Consider the following 26651-nt stretch of genomic DNA (forward strand, 5'->3'; position numbering starts at 1 on the left):
ATAATAGGCAACAAAAGTGTGTCAACAAATTGCAAGCATATGACTTTAACATTGTTTATGTCAAGGGGAAGAAGAATATAGTTGCTGATGCACTTTCTAGAAGACCTCATATATATTCTCTAGTGGAGATTTATGCTCATTGGAGAGAGTTAATTGTAGTAGAGTATACCAAAGTTTCATGGGTAGCAAGGATTATGGAGAGCACAACACATGATGGCAAGTACACCATGGTTAATGAGTTGATCACATATAAGGACGGGATTTATTTGGTGCCTTCTTCACAGTTTAAGATGAAGATTTTGAGTTGATCACATATAAGGACGGGATTATTTGGTGCCTTCTTCACAGTTTAAGATGAAGATTTTGAGTTGATCACATATAAGGACAGGATTATTTGGTGCCTTCTTCACAGTTTAAGATGAAGATTATGAGAACTTTTCATGATACACCCATGGCTGGCCACCCAAGTTTCTTTAAGACTTACAGAGAGATTCGTGAGAGATTCACTTAGAAAGGACTTAAGAATGAAGTCCTTAAGTGTTAGTTTTAACACTTTCAGATTAATATAAACTCAGAAAAATCAGAATTTGTTTCTAACTAAATTGATTAAATTAGGGATTTATAGTTTTCCAGATTTAGGCATAGCAAATAAAGAGAATAAATAAGAACAAGACACAGTTACCTCGGAAAAACCCAGCCAGAAAAGATCCTCAGATCTGATTATGGATTAGATTCATATGATGATTACACACTTATCTGGAGTATAGATGTTGCTGTCACAAGAAGGATGGCAGATTTGAGGTTGCAGTCTACAAGATTAGCTCACTGTCACAAAGATGATGATTGCTGCCACTTGGATGATTTTCACTGCACCTTTAAACTAGTTCGCAGTCCTTCAAGAGGGTTTGCTGAGCCTTCAAGGGAATTCGTTGTGCATCTACAAGGGTTCGTTGACTTCTAATGATGATTTGCTGCCTTCTAAGTATAATTCGCTAAACAGATATGCTTGTTGTAGGATACCGATATATAACGGTAATCGCTACTTCAACCTTCACATTGAGCAAATATATATTTTGCATGGAGAGATATAGTCAGTGAGTAATGAATGTGAAGTTGACATTCATTTATATGTGGAGCAAGGTTGTTTAGTTAGGCCGACCTTGCTTTTATAATTAACCTTTTATTTATTAATTTCCCTTTTATCGAAATGCCTTAATAGGATAGGGTAGGCCCTATTTTGTGGGTGCACTTTAGAATGTGGCATGAGGTTTAGTATGTGACATGAGAGAGGGTCCAGCCCTCCATGCTAAAGAAGGGACCAGACCTTTAGGCAGATTCCAATGTTGCCTAAGGCAATTGGAATCCGCCATCCCTAATTACAATCAACACTCCCTCTTAATTAGGGAGGAGAATCATAACCATAATCTTCCATCTTGCACACAAGCATATAGTGGAACTACATAATATAATCTTCCAACTGGCACACAAGAATAGACTGGATCCACCTTACATTGCCCGCAAAGGGTGGAGAGGATCTTTTCTACCATCTTACATTACCCGCAGAGGATGGTTAACAATTACATTTCTCCCTGAGAAGATTACAATACCACCTTACATTGCCCGCAGAGGGTGGTTTGATACAACACAATGTATCACAGAGGTTGAGACTCCCTCTCAATTAGGGTTTCATTTTCCAAAACACCAAGTTTGTCCCTGAAGTACACAAACTTCACTTTGGACAGAGGCTTGGTAAGAATATTTGCAACCTACTCATCAGTGCTGACATACTTCAACTGAATGGCGCCTCTTTGCACCATATCTCGAATGAAGTGATAATGAGTTTCCACATGTTTTGACCTGTCATGAAACACTGGATTGATAGACATTTTGATACAACTCTGATTATCACAATGAATAACTATAGGATCCCAAGGCTGACCAAACAACCCAGCAAGAAGCTTATGAAGCCATACTACTTCTCTAGAAGCTACACTTGCTACAATATACTCAGCTTCAGCAGTACTTAGTGCCATTGAGGATTGTTTTCTGCAAGCCCAAGAGATCACTACGGATCCTAAGCTGAAACAAATGCCGGAAGTGTTTTTCCTGTCTTTGACGCTTCCAGTCCAATCTGCATCTGAATAACCTTCCAAGAAAATTGAAGTGTTAAGTGGATACTTCAGCCCATAACCAACTGTGCCTCCCAAATATCTTAGGTATGCTTGGCTGCAACAAGATGAACATATTTGGGCATGCTCATGAACTGGCTGAGAGCATTCACTGCAAAGCATATGTCTGGTCTAGTGTTAACTAGATACATCAATGATCCAATCAACTGCCTGTACTCCGATGGATCTGCAAAATCAAAATTAGTTGCAGAAACACTTAACTTATTTATGTTAGATTCCATAGTAGACATAGGTTTACAATCCATCATTCTAAATCTTTTCAAAATATCAATAGTATACTTCCCTTGACTTAGAAAAATTTCATTAGATCTTTGCCATACTTCTAGACCTAGAAAATAATGCACTAGACCTAAGTCTTTCATTTCAAATTCTAAAGCTAGTTCTTTCTTACATCTAATGATAAGTTCATCTTTACCAGTAAGAAATAAATCGTCCACATATAGAACTAGAATTAGCATTTCATCAATGGATAACTTAAAGTAGATGTTAGAGTCAGCATCATTTTTACAAAAGCCTAAACTCAACAAGTATTTATCAATTCTTTCATACCAAGCACGAGGAGCCTGTTTGAGGCCATATAGGGCTTTCTTCAATCTGCACACATGAGTCATTCTATCCTGAATCTCATAACCCTCAGGTTGTTCAATATAGACTTCTTCCTCAATGACACCATTAAGGAAGGCAGTCTTAACATCCATCTGATGTAGCTTCCAACCTCTAGCAGCAGCAATAACTATTATAGTTCTAATAGAAGTATATCTAGCAACATGAGCAAATGTTTCTTCATAGTCTATGCCTTCCTTTTGAGAAAAACCACGAGCTACAAATCTAGCCTTATATTTTTCAATACTACCATCAACATTATGTTTAATTTTAAATAACCATTTAGAGGAAACAACAGATTTACCTTTAGGTCTGGGCACAATATCCCAAACATCATTCTTGATGATTGACTGATACTCTTCATCCATAGCAAGCTTCCAGGCATGATGGTTCAAGGCTTCTTCAACATTGCAAGGTTCAGATTCAATGAGATTGCACATCAATGCAACGTAGTTGGAGAATACTTGAGGTCTCATGGTTTCACGGAAGGTGCCACTGGGAGCAGCAAATCTTTCGACTTCTTGAATGGTGTTTCTTACCCAAAGTGGCCTCTTTTTGGTAACAACAATGTCACTAGGAATATCAATGGGATTCATGGGCTCTGGTGGATCATTATGTTCTTCTTGAGGTGGAGGTTCAACAAGCTCCCTCTGAATCTCAGGGTTAGTATCAACATTCATAGCTTGATTGTCATTAGCTTCATCAATAACTGAAGAACCTTTTGATTTCTTAAAAGCAATATCTTCTTCAAAAGTAACATCCCTACTTACCTCAACATACCTTTGACTAGGAATATAGATCTTGAAGGCCTTGGAAGATTCACTATATCCGACTAGCATGCCTTTCTTCCCGGAGGGTTCCAACTTGGTTCGCTTTTCCTTGGGCACGTGAACATAAACAGGACTTCCAAAAATTCTGAGGTGACTAATGTCCGGTTTGGATCCTGTGAAGGCTTCTTCAGGGGTCATGTTCTTTAGAACACGATGAGGACATCTATTCTGAATATATACGGTTGTTCTAGAAGCCTCAGCCCATAGAAAGGTCTGCAAATCTTGATCATGAATCATAGCCTTTGCAGCCTCAACAATAGTTCTATTCTTCCTTTCAGCAACTCCGTTTTGTTGAGGATTGTAAGGAACACAGAACTCCCTCTTAATTCCTGACTCAACACAAAAATCATAAAAGCTACCAGAGGTGTACTCACCTCCATTGTCAGATCTTAAACATTTAATTCTTTTACCAAAGGAGTTTTCAGTTAATGTCTTCAACTCTTTAAATTTACTTAAGACTTCATCAGAGTTTTTAGATTTCAAGAAGTAGATCCAAGTTTTCCTAGAGAAATCATCTATGAAGATTATGTAATAAAGAAATCCACTAGGAGATGCTATAGACATAGGACCACATAAATCAGAGTGAACAAGTTCTAGTTTATCTTTAGCTCTATTTTCACTTTTATGAAAAGGACTTTTAACATTTTTACCTATAGCACAGCCTTTGCAAGTATAATCATGAATTTGACTGAGTTTAGGCATACCTTTGACTAACTTTTCAAGTGAGAGAAGTGCTTGATAGTGTAAGTGTCAAAGTCTTCTATGCCATAACTCACAAGATTCAAGAGCCTCATTAATGAGGGCTTGAACAGGGTTAGTAGAGAGCTTATAAAGACTATCATCTCTATTACCAATTACACGAGCAGATTTAAAACTAGATTTCTTAGGCCAAGCAAGTACTTTTCCTTCAGAAAATGCAATTTGATAACCTTTATCTTCTAGAGCAGAAATGGAAATTAAGTTTCTTTTAATTCCAGGAAAAAACAAGATGTCACTAAGGTGAAGTGAAATACCAAAGTCTAAATTTAAAGAAGTAGTGTCAGAACCTCTTACTGAATATCGAGCATCATCACCAATTACCACGTGTAGGCTGGTATCCTTTTCTACTAAGTCTGAAAGATGATCATGGTAGCCTGTGATGTGTCTGGAAGCACCACTATCAATCAGCCACGTATTACTGTTTGTAGATATGCTGCTTGACAGAGCAAAGATAAATAAGAAGTCATCATTTTGTTCTGAGACTTCATTTAGGTTGGCTTCTCTTTGAGTAGGATCATTCTGACATTTTTTAGCATAGTGACCAAATTTGTCACATCTGAAACATCGAACACGAGAGATATCTCTTGGTTTCTTCCAAGAGTGCTGAGAACTCAGTGGTCTCAATACTCTATTTCTCTTTGGATAATGTTTCTTCCAATTTCCACCTTTCTTGCATTGGGCTGCAAGCATGTGTTGATCATCTACATGAGGACTTTTGGTTTGCCCTCTTGTGATAAGGCGAGACTCTTCTTGAATGCAATCATTCTTAAGACGATCAAGGGTAGATAACTTAGTTCTACCACTTATGGTTTGAATGAAAGACTCCCATGAGTGAGGTAAACCATTTAGGGCAATCATGACAAGGTCTTTGTCTTCCATGTTATGTCCAATTGAACCTAGTTGATTCTTTAGTTCTGAAATTCTCATAAAATAGGAAATAACAAAATCTTCTTTTGACATTTTGATATTAAGTAGTTGCTGTATTGAAGTAATTGCCCTACTAAGATTGTTAATTTCATAGGTACCTTGTAGATGGTTGAACATTTTCCTTGCAGTAGCGAATGAGGCAATGGAGGTGACTAAGTGGTCTTTAATTGAATCAATGAGAAGCTTTCAGGCCTTGACAGCATCCTTTTTGAATTGTTTTAGCTCAGCTGCATCCATAGGTTCAGTTAGCTCTTTCACTTCTATGAAGTGAAGATCTTCTTCCTCTAGGGCCAACATGATTTGAACCTTCTATGTAACAAAATTGAGATTTCCATCAAGCCTATCTTCAACTTCCAGCCCCATTGACCTATCCTGTGAATGAGACAACTATCTGGAAATAAAGGAGTACTAAATTCTGAAATCTGAAAGTAGATCTAGCCTATAGCTCTGATACCATGTTAGTTTTAACACTTTCAGATTAATATAAACTCAAAAAAATTAGAATTTGTTTCTAACTAAATTGATTAGATTAGGGATTTATATTTTTCCAAATTTAGGCATAGCAAAGAAAGAGAATAAATAAGAACAAGACACAGTTACCCTCGGAAAACCTCCTAGGAGGAAAAACCCAGCCAAAAAAGATCCTCAGATCTGATTATGGATTAGATTCATATGATGATTACACACTTATCTGAAGTACAAATATTGCCGTCACAAGAAGGATGGCAGATTTGAGGTTGCAATCTACAAGATTAGCTCACTGTCACAGAGATGATGATTACTGCCACTTGGATGATTTTCGCTGCACCTTTAAACTAGTTTGCAATCCTTCAAGAGGGTTTGTTGAGCCTTCAAGAGAATTCACTGTGCATTTACAAGGGTTCGTTGACTTCTAATGATGATCTGCTGCCTTCTAAGTATTATTCGCTAAACAGATATGCTTGTTGTAGGATACCGATATATAACTGTAATCGCTACTTCAACCTTCACATTGAGCAGATATATATTTCGCATGGAGAGATATAGTCAGTGAGTAATGAATGTGAAGTTGACATTCATTTATATGTGGAGCAAGGTTGTTTAGTTAGGTCGGCCTTGCTTTTATAATTAACCTTTTATTTATTAATTTCCCTTTTATCGAAATGCCTTAATAGGATAAGGTAGGCCCTATTTTGTGGGTGCACTTTAGAATGTGGCGTGAGGTTTAGTATGTGATGTGAGAGAGGGCCCAGCCCTACACGCTAAAAAAGGGACCAAACCTTTAGGCGGATTCCAATGTTGCCTAAGGCAATTGGAATCCGCCATCCCTAATTACAATCTACATTAAGTATGTTAGAGAGTGTTCAGTCTACCACCAAAACAAGAATGAGCATACATTTCCAAACTAGTCTACTTCAACCATTGCCCATTCAAAATCAGAAATAGGAGTGCATTTCAATGGATTTCATTAAGATGGTGCCTAAGGTTCAAGGCAAAGATAGTATTTAAGTGGTGGTTGATTGATCAACTAAATTTGTTCACTTTTTTGCCATCCCGGCTACATATACAACCGCACAAATAGCTAATTTGTTTTTAGAGAGACCTTTAGACTGCATGGATTGTCCAAGAGCATTGTGAGCGACAGGAACAGCAAATTTTTGAGTATCTTTTGGCACGAGCTCTTCAAGTTGAGTGAGACTGAGCTCACTCCTAGTAGAGCTACCACCCACACATAGATGGGCAAATAGAAATAGTTAATAAATGGGTGGAATGGTATCTCAAGAACTATGTTTCTGAACAGTAGAGAGCTTGGATGGAGTGGCTGCACCTAGGTGAGTATTGCTACAATACCACCTACCATATGTCTATAAGGATGACACCATTTATGGCTTTATATGGATATGAGGCTCCCAACTTCATAGATCTTCTTCTTGGAGATAACAGAGTGCCTATGGCAGAAGACTTGTTATAAGAGAGTCAAGACATCATGAAAACATTGAAGGAAACCCTACAAAAAGCACAGAGGTTGTATGCTGATCAACAGCTAATAGAATGCAATTTTGAGGCTGGAGACATGATTTATTTAAAATTACAGACATAAAAATAGTCTACTCTCAAGAAGAATGGAGCAGAGAAGCTCAAGCCTAGATTTCATGGACCTTTTAGAGTTACCAAGAGGGTTGGGGAAGTTGCCTACAAGCTTGAAAATACACGATGTTTTCCATGTATCTAGGCTCCAGAAGGCACTTGGACATAATGGGTGCCCTCATTTGCATTACCACCATTGGATGAGGAGGGGAAGCTGATTTTAATATTATTGACTTCAAAGAGCGAGTTCTTTAGAAGCAGGTCATGAAGGAGTATTTGATCGAATGGAAAGATTTGTTAGTAGAGGATGCAACATGGGACAATTAACAGATTTTACAACATTCAGAGTTGAAATAGCTTGAGGACAAGTAATTTTGGGAAGGACAAATTGTAATGTCGCCTCCCTAACCAGTCAACAAGGCGAACCATTAACCTATTTAGTTGAGTTCTTGTAGGCTAATGAGTTAGAGAATAGGGAACTCTGGAGGCGATCTTTCCAGTTTTGGGCGAGTTTCCAATACTTACTATTTTTAGTAAGTCGGGTTGGGTCACCGACAATGCATGTGAACAATCTTGCTATTTTCAAAAATTGTCGATGGAAGCATTCAAAATCAATATTTTTATATTTTATGTTGTCCAGGACTTTTTTTTTAAAATAAGGAATTAAGTTAAATTAAAATATTTAACTTCAGTGTTCCATGGGCGTTGGGGACGAGGGGACGCGGCGACGAGTTTCCGGGACAGGGGGACCAAGGGCCTAAGTTTGGGGACGGCGAGGGGACGGCAGGGGGGTGGCGGGATGGTGGTGCTGATATAGTTATTGTTGATGTGTATTTTGTACACAACCAAACACAGAATAAAATACCTAAAGGTACCTTATCCTCTCTTGAATAAAGCCTCCGAATGCTAAAGATGTCGCGAAAAGGACCAATCGGGATGACTTCAAGGTTCTTTGTTGTAGGATCTCTACGTGTGGATAAGCTCTCTGTGGTATGATGTGATTTGCAGGAATCACAAGGGGACTTACACTTGTCAACCTAAACGTCTAATTTGCTTTGAATGTTGCTGGAACACAAGATTTTACTGGCTTAGATTAAAAAAAGGAAAAAGGACGAGGGCGAGGAAAGGATCTAATTCTGATACTAAGAATGTAGGAGCAATGAATGATCTTTGATGAAATTCTAACTAAGTCTTGTTTTGACATCCCAGGACCATCTCCACAAGGTTAGTGCGATCTTCGAAGGAAAGCTTTATGATGTTCAGATCATCACTACAGGCATAGACACCATCAGGCTGATGCATATCAATGAAGAAGCGACAATTGAAGTTAAGCTTAAGCTGAATGATTCCAGTTGACTACACAAGGCAAGTCTGCAATCAACAAACTGCTAGTAGTATGGATATATGAATTTCACCATCAATCAAACACATTTCTTCCACTCATCTAATAACATGAAATCAAATATGAGAAGTATAGAGACCATGCAAATTGTTGAATCGACCCATAAATTTCACCATTTCTTCAATGAAGTTTTACAAGTCTTTTACAACAACATCTTGGCAACAATCTCTGCCTTCTCCTTCTATTCTACTCTAATTGCTATTCTATCAACTCACTATCTACCATTAGCTAACTATTCACCTTCTAACTACTGACTAATTATTTTCTATTCACTCACTATTATCCTTTACAAATGAAGAGTCGGGGCTTATATAGTGCCCTTAATACAATTCAATGGCTAAGATCAATCTGAGATCAATGGCCAAGATTCTACAATGAAAACCCTAATTAGGGTTTGTTACAACAAACTCAATTCTGACCAATGAAATAATTGTATTAATTGGACACATGTATTCTCTGGAATATTCGACCAATGGATAGCCGGGGTAGGTACATCGAAGTTTGTGCCACCTCCCATGAGTTAGGTACATTGAATCTGGACACGCTGAGGTGGACCAATCCGACTGGAGGAGCGATGACTAGGATGCCACCTTATCTAACACTTGGAACTTGGTAGATATCCAATTTGGTGATGCTGAGAAGCTAGCTTTAATTAACTCCTCTGGAACTATCTGCTTCTTCAACGAACCCTTGCTCTGACTTCTTCTGTCTTTGATGTGCAGGATGATGATGTACCTTGCCATGGAATGTTGGATTGGAAGAGGTTATTCCTGACGATGCTTGACCTAAGAAGGTCGTCCTTGTTGATGCTAGACAGGAGGAGGTCGCCCTTGTCCTTGCTTGATCTTCTTTGATGAAAGTCTGCTAAGTAATAGATCCTCCGGCTTTGGGTGGTTATTTGATGCCTACACAAAAGATTAAAGTTAGTCTTTGAGCATCAAACCTTAAAGCATAGAAATTTAAGACCTTTCAAGGGTATAACTTATACTAATTTGAAAAAGACATGATAAATCAAAAATTACACATTTTCAAATTAATTATGAATGGAAATTGGATTTTCAAGACTTAGACTTTACAAAATTGCTACGAAATCACAATAAGTCTTGAATAAGAACTTCAAAAAAAAATGATTCTTCATACCTCCTCCTTGAATGCTTAACTATAAAACCTTGGAAAATGATGAAAGAAGACCGGATTTTGGTTGAAAAGGGTTGAATTGTGGTCTTCCTTTGGATGAATTATGCCTCCATTAGCTTCCAAAATGAATTTCACCTTCTTTAGTCTCCACACTTAGCAAAAAATCGCCTTCAAACACCTTCCAAAATCTGGAAATTATCCTCCAGCTTGCTCAATTTCGCACCTCCAAATATGCTCTTCAAGTTTGCATGAGAGATAATGCAAGAATGATTTGAATTTGCTAAAGAACCTCTCCCATTATATAGAGCACTCACCTCTTGTATCCCCAAGGCCGACTTGCTAATAAAGAGGTTAAAATAAATAAATAAAACCTTTAAAAAAGGTGGGCTGACTTGCCAAATAAAGGCAAAATAATGCCTTGAGCGCTCATTAACAAATTTTAATTTAAAAAATTAATTTTAGATGCCTCTAAGATGCCCTTTTGATTATTTCAAGGTCAAAATTAATTCATTAAATTAAAAACGCCTCTAATTTAATGCAAATTTGATTTAATACTTCCAAAGGGGGATTTGAGAAATATCAATGCTTGATTAAGGTATCAATGAAGAATGCCAATAACTTCGCCCTGGATCCTTAGCAAGGGTCAGGAGCGATTTTTCAAATTAGGCCTTGAATACCCCATTTTTATAAATCCAAAACTTCACCTAGGCATTCTAAATGGCATCTTTTACTGGAGTTTGGGTTTGATTTCACTTGAATTTTGGAGGGAAAGTGCATTTAGGGTTTTTTCGCCCTGGACCCTTAGCAAGTGTCAGGAGCGATTTTTCTTCCCTGGCTTAGAATCATCAAGTTTTGGAAGCAAATCCTTATTCATCATGTTTTTGAAGGCCATTTTTACCCTAGTGCATCCTTGTCTTAGCCAAAACTCAAAGGAAATAGGTTGATCATGCAATTTTTGCCTTGGGCCCTCAGCAAGGGTTAGGAGCGATTTTTGCAATTTTGACTAAAAATCTTCATTCTTTTAGCTCCAAATTATTTCTAAGGCATAACACACATGTCCTTCTCCCATCCAAGTCATAAAAACCAAAATCCAATCTTGAAATGCAAGGAAAATAGGAGGATTTGAATATTTCGCCCTGGACCCTCAGCAAGGGTCAGGAGCGAATTTCCCTTTGGGCATCAAAATTTGCATCTTTAGCCATCCAACCCAACTTCAAGGCAATTCAAATGTCATTTCACACCCATGTCTAAGCTTGGCCTTGCTCAAATTTTGGAGGAAAAGATAGGTTTTAGGATTTTCGCCCTGGACCTTCAGCAAGGGTCAGGGGCGAATTTCCTTTCCTAGGCTTGGTTCTTCCTTTTTCAAACTCAAAATCAACTCAATTTGACCAAACAAGGCAAGAAATGTCTTCTGCTAAGATTTTTGCCCTGGACCCTTAGCAAGGGTCAGGAGCGAAATTTTGGTTTTAGGCAAAATCCTTTATTCTTTTAAGTTAAAACTTCTTCGGAGGGTAAAGGGAGTTGTCCTTGTTTCATCTATGTCCAAAACTTGACTTTTTTCCATGCAAGATGAGAGCTATTCAAAATTTCGCCCTGGGCCCTCAGCAAGGGTCAGGAGCGAATTTGCCTTTGTTGCCCTTAATACATCAATTTTCATGCTTTCAAACCTTCAATTGCATCAAGTGACGTCCACTCTTCCTTCTGGGAGACCCTGCACAAAACAAGTTAGCCAAAATTAGTGAAAAATAAGCTCATATAAAATTTTCGCTCTGGACCCTCAGCAAGGGTCAGGAGCGAAATTCACAATCTAGGCTAAATTGCTCAATCTCTTAGTTTCAAACCACTTCACAGGGCGAGGTAAGATCATTTTCAAGGCCAGGAACAAGGTTTCAAGCTCAAACAAGGTGGCAAATGAAGTTTATAATGAATTTCGCTCTGGACCCTCAACAAGGGTCAGGAGCGAAATTCCTAATCTTGGCCAAAATCGATCATTTTTTTAAAGGTTTTCAAACATTTCCAAAGTCCAAACAAAATGCCTTGCAAGTCAAAATTTGGTCAAATAAGGCAAAAAATGAGTCCTAGGTTGATTTTCGCCCTGGACCCTCTAGAAGGGTCAGGAGCGAAATTCGCTTTGGACCTCCTGAGAGGGTCAGGAGCAAAATTCGCTTTGGACCCTCAGGAAGGGTCAGGAGCGAAATTTGACTTTTTGAACTCTCCGTCAGGATAATTTTATGGAATATATCTTTCTTCTTTCTTATACTTTAAGTTATATTCCATATATACTTTCAGGATGTTTGAGAGTGGTTTCAGACCTCCAGGAGTTATATTGCAAAATCTAGTTTTTTGGAGGATTTTCAGTTTCCAGACTTAGTCAAATTTCAGGATCAGGACATTCCAGACTTAGCCAAATTTCAGGATCAAGACTTTCCAGACTTAGCCAAATTTCAGGATCAGGACATCACTCAAGCAGGACCTGCTATCCAGGTGATCCCCTTGGCGACACTCAAAAGTTAAAGGCTAACAGACAAAACCCTAAAAGACTTAAAAACGAACCCTAGAAAGCAAAAAGCAGGGGTCCCCATTTGCAATGGGGCGATGTGTGAAATGGTCACAACAGTTATACAAATACATATAGTACTTGAAAAACTAGTTTTGAAAAGATGTATGACAGTATAATAGTATAAGAATTACATTTCAAATGAAACTATAGGAAATTTGAAATACTAAATGTAAATACCAATATTTCTTCAATGCTACTTATGTTGTTATATGGAGCCTAATAAGACTCAAAGGTTAAATTTTCCCTACTTCCATCAGTGTGGTTTCCCCCTATATTTTAATTTTAAACATTGCATATACGTGGGGGTGATGGGAGACGTCTGGGTGTCTCCCCAGCCCTCAAGAGACGTTTGCACGTCTCCGTGTCCGGCGGCGCTTGGGTGGAGGTGGCGGGACAACGGGGGACGTTGTGTCCCCGTCTCCGAGACACGGCCAAAAAGGGGGGGGACGCGTCCCCGTGGAGCACCGTTTAACTTATGTTATTTAAATTGTATGAAGTTAAGTTATTGAGGCACCCAATGAACATAAAGTTGTTTTAAATAGGGGGACTCCTAGAAGTTGGCGTCCAACCTAGAGAGGCATAACGAGTTATTAATAAATTAAAAATCGAATGTTTCTCTCCTTTATTTGGGTGGGAAATTGGGGTTTTGAAAGTGGTACCCTTTTTAAAGTGAATTGGATCTTTTTGGAGTTCATTTTAGCATGCATGTTTTGGAGTTTTGGCTGTAGCTTCTTTGGAGGCTTTCTTCTTGGTTGGTGAGGACGAAATCCCTTGCTGATGACATATTCTACGCTGTTGAAAGATATAATCTGGGAGATCTGATGGTTTTTGCATACAAGAAACACGTGGGCCTTATCAAAGTATGTAATTTCTTCAATATCAGGCCTTGTTGCAAATTTGTTAGAATTGTTTGAGCAGATTTAGGAGGGTTTAAACAAGTGACAAAGAGTTTTGGTATTTTATGGCAGGTCGCACATTCCTATGCTTGTCGTACCTTCCAGATCTGACATGTAATTATTCCCTTGGCTGCTGTGAGACTTCTTGATCTGGGATCTGGGTTTTAGGTTGTCATTTCAGACCTGTTTGTGGCAGTTAGGGGCAGCAGACATTGCTCAACCCTTACCTTCAGATTTGGCACTCAAATTTGGAGGTGTGGCACCCAAATCTAGACTTTTGCAGAGCTAATATCGTTACAGAAATGGGTTCAGGCCAACAAATTTTTTTGGGTATGTTTGATTTAGGTATTAGGGGTATTTTACGAACTGAGTTGCTGTTATATTGGTGAAAAAATTATTATTTTCCCCAGCATATAAATCTGGAATTTTCTGCTACTATTTTGCATGGCATTTACACTGTTTCAGAATTTATAATTGCTGCAATTTATTATTCTTATATGCTGAACCATCAAACATTACAAACAAACAAAAAAACCTTCTACATCTTTCAACTAGTCTGGAAGATCCATAGATGAAAAAATCTGCAAAAAAATTGTTTAACTCCCAATTTATTGCAAGTCATTTATAGGAACGATTTAATCTGCAAAAAACTCAAGATTCTTTTGAAAAAATTAGGGCAATTTATTGAAAAAATCGGGAGAAAAACTGAAATAAATCTGCAGTAATGAATTGTCGGGTATTCTTTTACTGAATACCATCATGCAATTGATTACATAACCTTGCACCTTGCCATTTGCGAATCAATTAGTGTAACTTTGTGACTATCCACAACAAGTTAAAAATAGGTGCCTTCAAGAGATGTGGCATCTCTGTGGGAAGAATGTGAATCGTTTGGGTGTATGTGTAAGGAAAACTTCAGTATGGTGTTTTTGCATGATATGGTAGTTTCAAGTGGAAGTCTCATGCTTCCTGAACCATGTTCTTCAAGCTGAAGGTATGTTGTGAAGGCTAACAAAGTTCATCAATGTATATGAGACGAGCTGAAAATTTGAAAGGCATTGTGTGCACATGCCAATGCCAGCTATTGAACAAAGTATTTATTTTATGGAAGATGTGAAGTAGAGGAGAACTATAATTCTACAGAAAGGAGATTCAAGGAATACAAATCCTCTATAATATGTAATGAACTCAAATTCATTTAGAGGTTGCACTTATTTTTTGGTATATGATATGTATTTAACTCAGACTTTGATTTATATATCATGGAAATCAGTAATATGTTCTACAAATTCAGTGTATATGTGTGTTTTTCAAGAATGTTTTAAGAATTATATATTTTCAAATGTTCGATAAATTTGCCCGAGTTTTTGCCAAGTCCCGAGTTTTCAAAAATTTTGGGCCAAAAGAGTTATTGCTGAGTAAGAGTTTTTCGTCTGTGGAAAGATCTCAAAAAGAAAAAGATAGTATTTTAATTAAATAGAAGAACAGGGCAGCATATTACAAAATCCAGCATGAATGGAATGGTGAACAAATCAGGCATATAGGTGGAACATGGTCACAAAGGTTTCTAAGAATCGTTGTAGTCAATTGGAAGCAATATGGAGAAGTTCCAGAAATTTGACAATGGATTGGATGTGAAGAAGTGGAGGAAGAGATTTCCGAATGGACACCAAAACTCTGCAAAGCAGGGAGAAAGGTATATGTGAAAAATCTTAGCAAAGCCAGACATGGGACGTGGATGTGATGCAGATGTCTACACCCACATTGAAAGTCCCTAAGGGCGAAGGAAAAATGGACTATGGACCTATGGGAATTTGGAGCGGGGAAGTATATAAGGCCAAGATGCACAAATATTTAAATGAGATATTATCATAACAAGCCATCAAGTTCTGCAAAGGTGGAGATGAATGAATGCAAAATAACTATGTGAAAGTAAATGGAGATGAGATTCTTTGTCATAATCACTCTATCTAATTTTTGGCGTTAATATTTAAAGAAGCAGCTCATTCCATATTTGACTCGAATCCTCTTCTTGACGGAAATCTATGACCAGGGTAAGTCCTGTCTCGTAGGTGATATTGGACAGTAATATTATTCTGGTGTGGTAAGGTGAAAGGCAGATTAAATCATGAATTCTATTCTTGCTTACAGCACCTTCTTCTGAGGTCGTGAGACCACCATGAGTTGCACTAGGTATGGGAAAGATATCACTAATATTTTGAAGGAGTTTATTCACTTCTATCGAACCTCCCCCACTACCCCCCCCCAGCTAAGCAATATCTTCTATGTATGATGTCCTTATACCTTAATGCTCAGACCCATTCTTATTGGCGGTTCCTCCTTGGATGCAAATATTCATGGCGTGAGACTTATTACTTAACATGATTATTTCTGGAGGCAGACTGTAATAAGGACCTTGTTCCATCTACAGCATGGAGTATTGAAACGGTTCACTTTCTGTAGCGCATGAGTCTACCAGACAAGTCCAAGACCATCAGGGGAGGGATTTGATGGCCATATACTTGGGGGTCGCTATGTTAAAGAACATCATATGTAAACTGACAGCGGTAATGTCTGAAGAATTAAATGTATGTAGGAGAAGGTAATCTCTAATATCTCTTTCTTCAAGCTATTCATGGAAATTGAATGGCGTTGCTACAATAGGAGGTCTTGAAGGTAACACCCTATGCAAGGCGAATTGCAATGCCAAGCATTAACTTCCTTATGATTTTGATGTGTGAAGAAGATTTTAAAATACAGGCCAGATTTGTCATTATCTGAGAATAGCAAAAACAAAAGCATCTTCTTCTATTGTTGCTGCCTGAAATTGCTCCCTGTTATGTGCGGCAAGTTGAGTTTTTGGACTGGTGTTGGCGTGAACAAGAAGAAGGACCAATTATTATCAGCTTCTCCTTCACAGCCGACGAAAAGCTCTTCTTTTCATATTCAGTTCTGAGCTAGGTGATTTCTGCCAGGAAAGGTCATATCTGTTTCAGTTTGTAGCTACTGTTCTGATATTTGAATACTGCAATAAAAGGTCAGGAGTTTATAGTACTAATCCTTCAATGTGAATTCAATCTATTTGCAATTAAAGGTTTATGTTATTCCAGCAACTGTTCAGTCAGTGAAAGTTTTTATTTGTTTAAGAGACTGCATAAATTCACCTCAAGCCCATTCATCTTCAAGCATACTTGTAATCAATTCTTGCACTCCTGTAAGCAAACCGTTTGACAAAATTACCCAAAGTGAAAAGTTAAAAATAAATTGGATCAGATTGCAAGTAGGCTCTTGCATATTAATAGGTTAGAAGTAGATTTGCAGAATTCGTGTTATCAGAACCTTATTCTTAAAACTATTTCTCAAAGGCTTTTTCGTTTTATAGTTTAAAGAATGGTGTGAATTTGCTTTTCCATAGTTCTAAAAGTCTATTGTGGACATATTGTGTAATTTCTCAAGTGTTCAATACACATTGCTGAGACTATCTCTATTCTTCATCTGCTATTGCTTATAAATGGGCTAGTTTTCTGAGTATGTGATAAAGTTAGATTGGTTTCTTTAATACTATTTGAATTGCGCTTGATGCCAATTGTGTAAATTGAAAAATTCACAGCAAAGTTTCAATGAAAGATAAGTGAGAGAGAGAGAGAGTCAATCTATTCTAAAATATTGCCCATGAAGAGCAAGTTCTCCATATCAGCAGTTAAGTCAAGGTAAGGTCACTAGTAATGGAAATTTATCGAGTGAATTAGCCGGAAGAGATCACTCCATAGCGACTGGTTAGCAAAAGGCAAGGTTACCCAATTATGAAAGTTTATCCAGTGAAATTATTGAAAAGATAACCTCCTGACGTGGCAATTAAGCCAGAGAAATTTATAAGTGTGAAATTATCAACTAAGCCAAATGTTATTGTAGAAGAGAAATCTACCGAATAAAAATAAGGGGGTTTAGTTAAAAACACTCGTGTCATTGAGAAACTTCTTTTATAAAGACTTTTATAAAAAGCAGAGCCGATACTGAAAACGTAAAGCACAATCATGTAAACAAATTACCTTTAACGCGGGGGCTCGACCTCGTACAACGTCACAGAAAACACAGTTTTCTTCATCCTCTTTAACAATTTCCATACTCCTGGTCATATGCGAACGCACAACTCCTTTACTCATCTCACTACATTGTTCTTTAGCATCGTACACCCTCCCGTTGCAGCCTACCCCCTGTTCCACACTAAATTCTTCTGTCTTCACGACGGAATTCGAATTGCCTGTAACATTTTCACGGCAACAGACGCCAAATTCGTCCGTCTCATTTGCGTCTCCCTCTTTACCACCACAACCCTCGCGTTGTAGCGGCATTCTCTGCATTCGACCGCAATCACCCCATGACCTCGGCTGGTTTGTTTTTGCAGAAAGATGAGACAGAATAACTGCCAACCTCCGCCTTTCCATCTATCTCAAAACTCTTAACCCTTAATTCTGCTGCTGCATTTCATCATTACCATAACAATTCTGTATTCCTCAATTAAGCTGTCAGTTGCTGTAACCCTAACTTTCGGAAAATTCAACTGTGAAAACCAGGTGCTTCGCTTCGCTGTGCATCTCCTATCTAGCTAGTTGAAGACTGTAATCGGATCCAATTTAAATTTATTGTTTGGTGCAAAGATGAAAGTAGCATCAAATCAACGAGTTTATTTTGGCTCTACGTTACTGAGGATAAAGTTGGAGAAAGCGGTTTTGTCGGTGGGGCCACCCTGTCTTCTAGTGCAGCGACAATGGTCTCATGAGATTTTGATAAGAGGGATGTTCTCCAACTAACGTTTGGATTGTTTTCACTAACGTCTGCATTGTAATCTCTATCCCACGTCATGGAGAACATCTATTGAGTGAATTATTTAGCAGTCGCTCGTAGGGTATGGTCCCATTAATGGTTTTCATACCTTTCGGACGTGCACTAGCAACTTGACCCATTTTAAGTTTAATGGGCACGCTGATTTTACAAAGTTTATATCACATTAAAATTTTGTTAGAGGTAGGTAATTTTTTTTATAGTTAGTTTTGTGTATCTATATTTTAAACGATATAACAGATTTTGATTTTTTTTTTTTGGTTATTTTTGCATCAAATTAAATAATTTGTAGCTATTGTTTTTGTTTTTGTTTTTGGGTAGTAATGATGCATGTTGTGGTATTTGTTACGCGTGCAATGTTCAAAAAATACACATTTCAAAGTGTCGTCCAATACCTACTTAAAGATGCCCCAATAACCATGCACTTAAAGTTGTCACTACTTATGCACAAATGTCCTAAAAGTTGTGCCCAAATGGGCCAATTATGATCCAAAAATGCTAAAAAATGGTAGCTATTGGTACATGTGAAATTTATTTGTATACCTGAAAAATGATGGTAGTCAATTAAGAGCAAAATAACAAGCATACCAATGAAACATTATATGTAAAGGATCTAATAGATAAAACAAGTTAAATAAGTAATCCTTCCAAGTCGTCTCATTGTTCTCTATCTCCAAGGATTCTTTAAATCAAGGTTGCTCTCAAATCATTGAGCACTTGATCTTTTAGAATGACAACCTAAAGAATGAGGGATGAGTTGATAAAAGATCTATATGCAAATGCAACTAAGACTATGTTATGATAATGAAACTAAACAAGATGTGATATGGATATTATGTTATACTAACATGTTATGGTATGGATATTATGTTAAAATAATATATGCTAACACTAAAATGCTCCTAAATGCTTAAGCTTGCAAAGAGAGGCAAATGTGGATTCTTGATAGACAATAACCTGGATGCATAAAACTTGGATAATGGATAATGAGAGAAATGAGACCTATTTATAGAAGAAATGGGGAATTGGATGGTTAAGATTCAATTATCTTAACAAGGGCTAGGATTGAATGAACCTCAATCCATGTGATACTTTCAACCCAATTTCATGTTGACAAGTGTCAATATGAGAAGGCTTGAGAGGGGAGAAAAGAGGCATTAAATATCCAAGGAGACATGAGGTCACCCTAGGAGGGTTTGGTTAGGGTTTAGTTAGTGGATAAAGCTTTTATCCAAAAGATAAACTCTCGTGCAGGAGTTAAAGGGATAACCATGGTCAAAGCAATGAATGTTTGAAGAGACCCATTAGTTAAAAATGATGGTTAGGTTAGAAGGAAAGTCTCTAACCAGAGGTAGAAGGTCAATTAACCATTAATGGTTATTGAAGACTTTAGAGGTTAACCATTTGAAGCCATAAAGTCTTTAATGTTTTATGAAGACTTTGCATATTTTCTAGAAGTGACTCCTTCTTAAAGAATGTGCAAATGTTTAGGAGGGGATTAGGCTAATTAGAAAGGATTTAGGAGATTCTAGAAGAATGATTAGTGAGCAAGTGGGTTTTGTAGGAGAATGCAAGTGGGAGGAATTTTGGGATTTTCAATTAAAATAAAATCATTTATTTCAATTAAATGGCGCAACTTGAATGAGATAAATATTTAAATAAATATTGATTTATTTAAATGTGAATGTGAATTTTGGATTTTATTTAAATAAATCTTAATTTATTTAAAAGAGAAAAAAGGGGGATAAAGCATTAAATGCTTGAAGACTTGAAGGAAGTCATTAGAGGCTTAATGAAACCATTAAAATTTTGAAGACTTTGAGGAAAAACATTAAAAGGCTTGAGAAATCTCTAAAATGAAACCATTAAAGGTTTGAAGACTTTAAAGGAAGCCAGTAAAGGTTTGAGTTGATGGGTTTTGGGTTAACATTTGGTTTAGGAATGTGTAAACCATTACAGGGTGGTTAGGCTAATAATAGGGCTTTAAACGTGATTGGGAGAAAGATTAACTTGCAACTTGCAACTTGCATTTTCTAGAAAGTGCAAGTGGGTGAGGGATTTAGGATTTTAAATAAATATTAATTTATTTAAATGTGAGGAAGGGATTTTAGAGATTTAAATAAACATTAATCAATTTAAATGTGAGAGATGGGATTTAGGGATTTTAAATAAATATTAATTTATTTAAATGTGAGAGATGGGATTTGGAGATTTTAAATAAATATTGATTTATTTAAATGTGACAGGTGAGATTTATTTAAACAAATGCAATTTATGTATTTAATTAATGGAATGAATCCGGTTAAGTGAATTAAATCAAATAAATCGAGTAATTTATTTAATTAATGGGAGAAGAGTGCTGGGATGAATTAATTAAATGTTAATTTAATTAATAATTGAAAAAAGAAAAGGATTAATTAAATGTGAATTTAATTAATAGTTGGATAAGTGATAATTAAACAAATATAAAATTCATTTAATCAAGTGGACAGAAATATGTGTCTATATTTGCCCCTCTTTGAAGTGATGTGTGACCACACTGTGATTCAAAGAAAATTTGTGTAATGATGTTGATAAAAAAATGTATTTGCCCCAAATGCTGGTGGTTGGATAATGATGTGATGATGCCCCCTTGGGAGATGAATCGTATAGATTTATGCATTTTTGGGATTTGGACAATTGATTCATTTCCCAATTAAATACTTGAGGTTGTTGATTAACTTGATATATCTTCCAATAAAATGTCAATTTCTTGATTTCATTGATGTGTTTGCTTATTTAGATGATTGATTGAGTTTGATTGCCCTCATGATTGATGAGTGTCAATGATATAAACTCATGATTTGATAGGTTTGAAAGGTTTGATTGATTGTGCAACCTCATGATTGATGAGAGTCACTGATAGGTTAGGTTTTGATTGATAAGACTTGAGGATATTAACTCCAAATGTGATGATTGTGTGACTTCGTCACTAATAGGTTAGGTTAGATTAACCTCCTGATTGATAAGAGTTTATGATAGAAACTCCAATTTTGATGATTTTGTGACTTCGTCACTAATAGGTTAGGTTTGATGAATCTTTTATTGATAAGAATTCATTATAGAAACTCCAATTTTGATGATTTTATGACTGCACCATTGATAGGATAGGTTTGATGAACCTTTGATTGATAAGAGTTTATGATAGAAACTCCAATTTTGATGATTTTGTGACTGTGCCACTAATAGGATAGGTTTGAGGTTGATTGATTGTGTGACCTCATGATTGATGAGAGCCACTAATAGGTGCTCAAAGAGATTGATTAAAATATCGAGGGAGCTGATAGGATAATTGTTTGATAGATAATTGATATTTGATCGATTAACATCACGTTGCAGGTAGATTTAGATGTGTTGGTGTTTGTGCATCCAAGGGAGCAACAGGGTGTATTGATATGCTTATGTATGATGATGTGTAACTAATATGCAACGATGATGATGATGATGATAATGAATGTAAATGATGATAATGAAGGCAACTAAATGCACTAATGATAATAATCTATGCAAGTAGATAATTGTGTCACATTGTCATTTCGTCAGTCAATTGTGTGTGCCCTTTTTATCATCATTGAGCTTTTAAAACGTTGAAAGTTAGTACAAACACCGATGTTATAATTGAACCATGATGACATGAGTACAACCTACATGGATTTTGATATTGCAAGATGACAAGGTATAATTGAACCAAGATGACCTGAGTGTTGCTTGCGTAAAACAGGCAAGAGTTAACCTACATCCTATGCAAACCCGAAATGTCCTCGATGATATGTTACCGATCACTTCTTGAGACAAATTTTCATAGTATTAAGGATTCACTCACAAACAGTAGACAATAAAAATATCAAACTCCTTTCTTGCATAGATCTAGTTTCAAGACATCCTTGAGTCACTTAGGAGATATGATAACCAAAAATCAAACTACCACAGATGAACATTCAGGCTTATTCTTGTCACTTGTCAGATAAAAACATCTTGCTAATGGATATTTGTTTGGTTTTTTTTTAATATCACCCATCTGTTTTAATCTTGTTTGGAAGATCACCATTGATTTTATGATCTTAGTTTTGCAAGGTATGTCTCTGTTTGTTAGATTGTCTACTTGTTTAAGCTCAAAAAAGTAAGTTGCCCCCACTGAGTTCAAGATTATGCCCCCAGTCTTAGACACAACTTTCGATACGGATATATATATCGATTACCAAGGCATGGTGAGCCATTATGTGGATGACTGTTTTGACAATTACGAATAGTGACTATGTTAAGTGTATCCAAAATTGCACTTCATTAAAAGCTTTGTGAGTTGTGAATACTTGATGATGGGTTAGATGAAATGAATGCAAAAGGTATGACATATGTATCAATAGATAGGAGAGTTGATCTATCACAAATAGTGCCTATTTCTAGGTTTTCACTACTTTCTTTTATTTCACTTTTTTATTTTTATGAATTTCTTGTATTTTTTGTATTTATTTTTTGTTGTTTTTATGTGCATTGGATGTCTCATGTGTAGAACCTTTTGAGATGGATGTTATTGATATGTTCATCAAACAAGTCCCCTTCTGATGCAGAAAGGTTGATATGCCCCTGATACATATGTTGATAAGATGACGAAAGGATCAATCCAATTTGGTTCAAACTTGCATTTCTTTTCCTGATCCTATTAATTGCGGGGATTTTCTTTTAGTACCAAGTTGCCGACCTGAAATATTTGTGGCTTCACTCTATGATTATAGCTTTTGGACATTCTTTGCTAATATGCTTTTAGATTATCAAAAGCATGTTGATGACGTTCGTCTAGCAACTCTAATTCTTGCAGCCTGTTTATTCAGTACTCCTAATATGGGATGAGTCCTTTCAATGATACTCTGAGTGAAGGTATTTCGACCTCAATGGGTAAGATGGCTTCTGATCCATATATAAGTGCATATGGTGTGGCTCCAGTAAGTGTGTGGATGCTAGTGCCATATGCCCATAAGGTAGGATTTAATTGGACATGCTAATCATGGCCAGCATCATTCACTATCTTCTTTACGATTTTAAGGATGTTTTTGTTTAAAGCCTTCGCTTGGCCATTCCCTTGAGGATAATAAGGTGTGGATAAGTGATGCTAGATATGAAATTTTTCACAAAGTTCTTCCACATCTTGATTTTTGAAAGGTCTACCATTATCAGTGATAATGGAACTAGGAATGCCATACCGAAAAATGATATAGTTAAGGATGAAGTAAGATATGTGTTTGTCGGTAACAATAGTCAATGGAAAAACTTCAATCCACTTTGTAAAATACTCGATGGTTGTGATTATGAACTTGTGTCCATTTGATGAGGAGGGATGGATCTTGCCCACGAGGTTGAGTCCCCATTGACAAAATACTCATCATGTAGTGAATGGTTGCAATTCCTGTGTCGATGCATGTATAAGATTGCCATGGATTTGGCATTTTGAACACTTTCTAGAAAATTGGTGGGATTCATTTTCCATAATAGGCCAATAGTACCCCATTCTTAGAAGTTTCTTGGCTAGAGTAGGACCACTTGAATGTGTTCCACAAATGTCTTCATGAAGTTCTTTCAAGGCGGTTTCAAATTCATTACTGTCAAGACTGAAGGAGAGTACCATCAAGACTTGAATGTGTTCCACAAATGTCTTCATGAAGTTCTTTCAAGGCGGTTTCAAATTCATTACTGTCAAGATTGAAGGAGAGTACCATCGAGACCTTGTCGATAAAGCGTATCACTAAAGGATTTTCTTGGTGTGGAGTGTGTTTGGTGACAAAGATGAGTAGAGGGTTGAGGCTCAAATGGGTTGGGTTTCACTGAAGAAGTTTTTGGACGTGTGGGAGTTGGAGAGGAAAACTCGGATTATGGAGTGTGATCATATGCAAGGCCGAAGAGGTAGAGATGAGACAGAGACCCAGGAGCTCTGACCGAATGGTACACTATAGGAAATCTAATTCGCATAGCTTGTGGTTGTTGGGGTTGATGTTTTTGCATTTTTTGTTAATGTAGGGTTTGTTGAGAAACCCTTTTAAAATGAAAAAACTTGTTGATACCGTATCTCTACTAGTTTATATGTAAAAGGGGGTCGGGATTAGTTTATAATATGGAGCATGGCTCTAATTTTGGTAGTGCATCCTATGATTGTTTGAGGATGGCGGGTGATAGTTGTAGGGGTAGCAAAGGTTCTAGTCTTAGCAATTTATGATGAATTTACAATACATGTATACTTTTCATACTAATTAATATAACTATCTATTATTGATCAAAAACTAAAAAAGAAATTGGAGGGTCATGTGTGCAAGGAGTGAATGATTATTGCAACATGGACTCTTCTCCTATGTCAACATTTTATTAATTAGTCAATAGATTCTTTATGGTGAGCTTTGCCCACTGGATTTAAAAGTTCTCACGTCGGTAAGATTATTCACAACCTCCCATCCAAAATTTTGTGGATGTCGAGATTATTAATTGTTGGAATGCCCATGCATTTATTTATTAATCGATTATGTCTCTCATCCTATAGGTACATCCACAGGTTTTATTAATTGTGAAATGCTTGTACGTTTATTAGGACTTTGGTCATTGCTTATAAAAACCATTGCCTCCCATGAGAGTTTAAATATGCAAGAGGTTGAATAGAACATGTAGCAAGACAAAGACAACTTGAGAGAATCAAATAGAAGAAGGGAAAATCTTGACTGACATTTGTAAGGATTTGCAGCATAATCCAAGTACTTTGTCTCCTTTCCACATTGTTGATCTTAGTGCAAACTTTTTTTTCTAGTGAAAACTTTTAGCCCATCAATCAATGTATACTCATTTGCAAATCTTTCTTATCTTGGTTGGTGGATTGATCCTTGGGTTCCTTTTTTGGGTTCCTCAATTTGTACAAAGCTTAGGTTTTTTGTATCTAAATATGGTGTTCATTATTTTTATGTTCATTATTTCTCACTAGTACATTTGGAGCGGTTTTCCGACGACCAGTCATCAGAACTCAGACAACTAAATGTCAAAATTCAAACATATTCGTGGAGAAAATCCTTGTCACTATTTTTTTGTCGGTGATTCCGACGACAGGATTCACATCAAAATTTCGACAACACCACGTCGAAAATTTCTATGCACCCGTAGCATTTTTTTTTGACGAGGAAACGTCAAAATTCTGACCTCGTTGCATCATTTATCACCGTAACCTTTTCTAATGACCCTTTATTTATCATCATAACCTTTGTCAATGCATTTTACTTTTGCCAGTGTCCATCGGGATAAGTCTTACCGATAGCCTCATCGGCTATCGACAAGACAAGATTTCTCCATTACCGTTAGACGACATGTTTGTTTGACAAGGAGAGGTCAAAATTTTGACCACGTTGCATCCTTTATCGTCGTAACCTTTGCCAATGCATTTTAATTTTGCTAGTGTCTATTGGGATAAGTCTTACCGATAGCCTCATCAACTATCAGCAAGACATGATTTCTCCATTGCTGCTAGTGTGTGTTCTGCCAATGGACCATCTTCAAGGAGATGTCAAAATTTTGACGATTACGATGACGGACGAGGCTGCATCTTATGACGTTTTTGTTATCGTGGGTATGACAACATCGTCAGTTGTCTTGTGGTGTTCGTCGTAATTCCGACCTTCCCCAACATTTATTAAAAAAAAAGTCCAATTGCTTTTGTCTACACTGATGACCCTTTATCACTGTAACATTTGCCAATGCATTGTACTTCTTTCCAGTGTCCATCGAGATAAGTCTTACCGATAGTCTCATCGACTATTGACAAGATAAGATTTCTCCATTGCTGCTAGTGTGTGTTATATCAATGGACTTAAACAGTATATACTATCCCAATCACATGCTTCTACTTGTCGGTGTTACCATCGGGTTGACTTTTGCCGATTACAAAGGATTAATATCAACAACATTAATATCAGTGAGCTTACAAAGGATTAAGTGTAGTAGGTACTTCATTATCAAGAAGACAAAGATAAAATAGTTACAAGAATGCATGAGAAGACTTATCATAAGGAATCATAATAGTAAATGCCAAAAATGTCTTGTAGCTAGTACATAAAGCATTCATAAATAGTCATACAGATAGTCATATTTTTGTTTAAAAATACTATCAAAGGAGGATATTATAAAGATAGAGACCTAGAACTCAGCATGCAATCATGGATAACATTGTAGGGTTGGGTATAGTCATAGACCTTATCTAAAGGGCAACATGTGATAGTGCACGTTCGCCTAAGGAAAACTCTACAAAATAGTGAGCAACAAGACTATCAAGAACAATATTCCAGTCTTACGCATACATAGCTCAAGGAGATAATAATTAACAAAGAAAGCACTTACAAAGATATATCTAGTCATGAAATATAATCATCTGAGTTGGAG

The 26651-nt window shown here is 36.8% G+C and overlaps 1 protein-coding gene across 2 annotated transcripts in view; it reads right to left on the bottom strand.

Moving 5' to 3' along the window:
• The window catches only part of LOC131061613 (adenylylsulfatase HINT3), a 117647-nt gene extending 99457 nt beyond the window's left edge, over positions 1 to 18190 (bottom strand). The window contains exon 1 of one of the 2 annotated variants that reach the window (XM_057995386.2): positions 17420 to 18190. In XM_057995386.2, coding sequence (XP_057851369.1) covers positions 17420 to 17815 — 396 coding nt within the window. In that variant the 5' untranslated portion in view covers positions 17816 to 18190. The remainder of the gene's footprint in view (positions 1 to 17419) is intronic. The other variant, XM_057995385.2, reaches the window with a different exon arrangement.
• Positions 18191 to 26651: the final 8461 nt, after the last annotated feature.

This window comes from Cryptomeria japonica, chromosome 4, assembly GCF_030272615.1.
Source record: "Cryptomeria japonica chromosome 4, Sugi_1.0, whole genome shotgun sequence".
NCBI classification, from domain to species: Eukaryota; Viridiplantae; Streptophyta; class Pinopsida; order Cupressales; family Cupressaceae; genus Cryptomeria; species Cryptomeria japonica.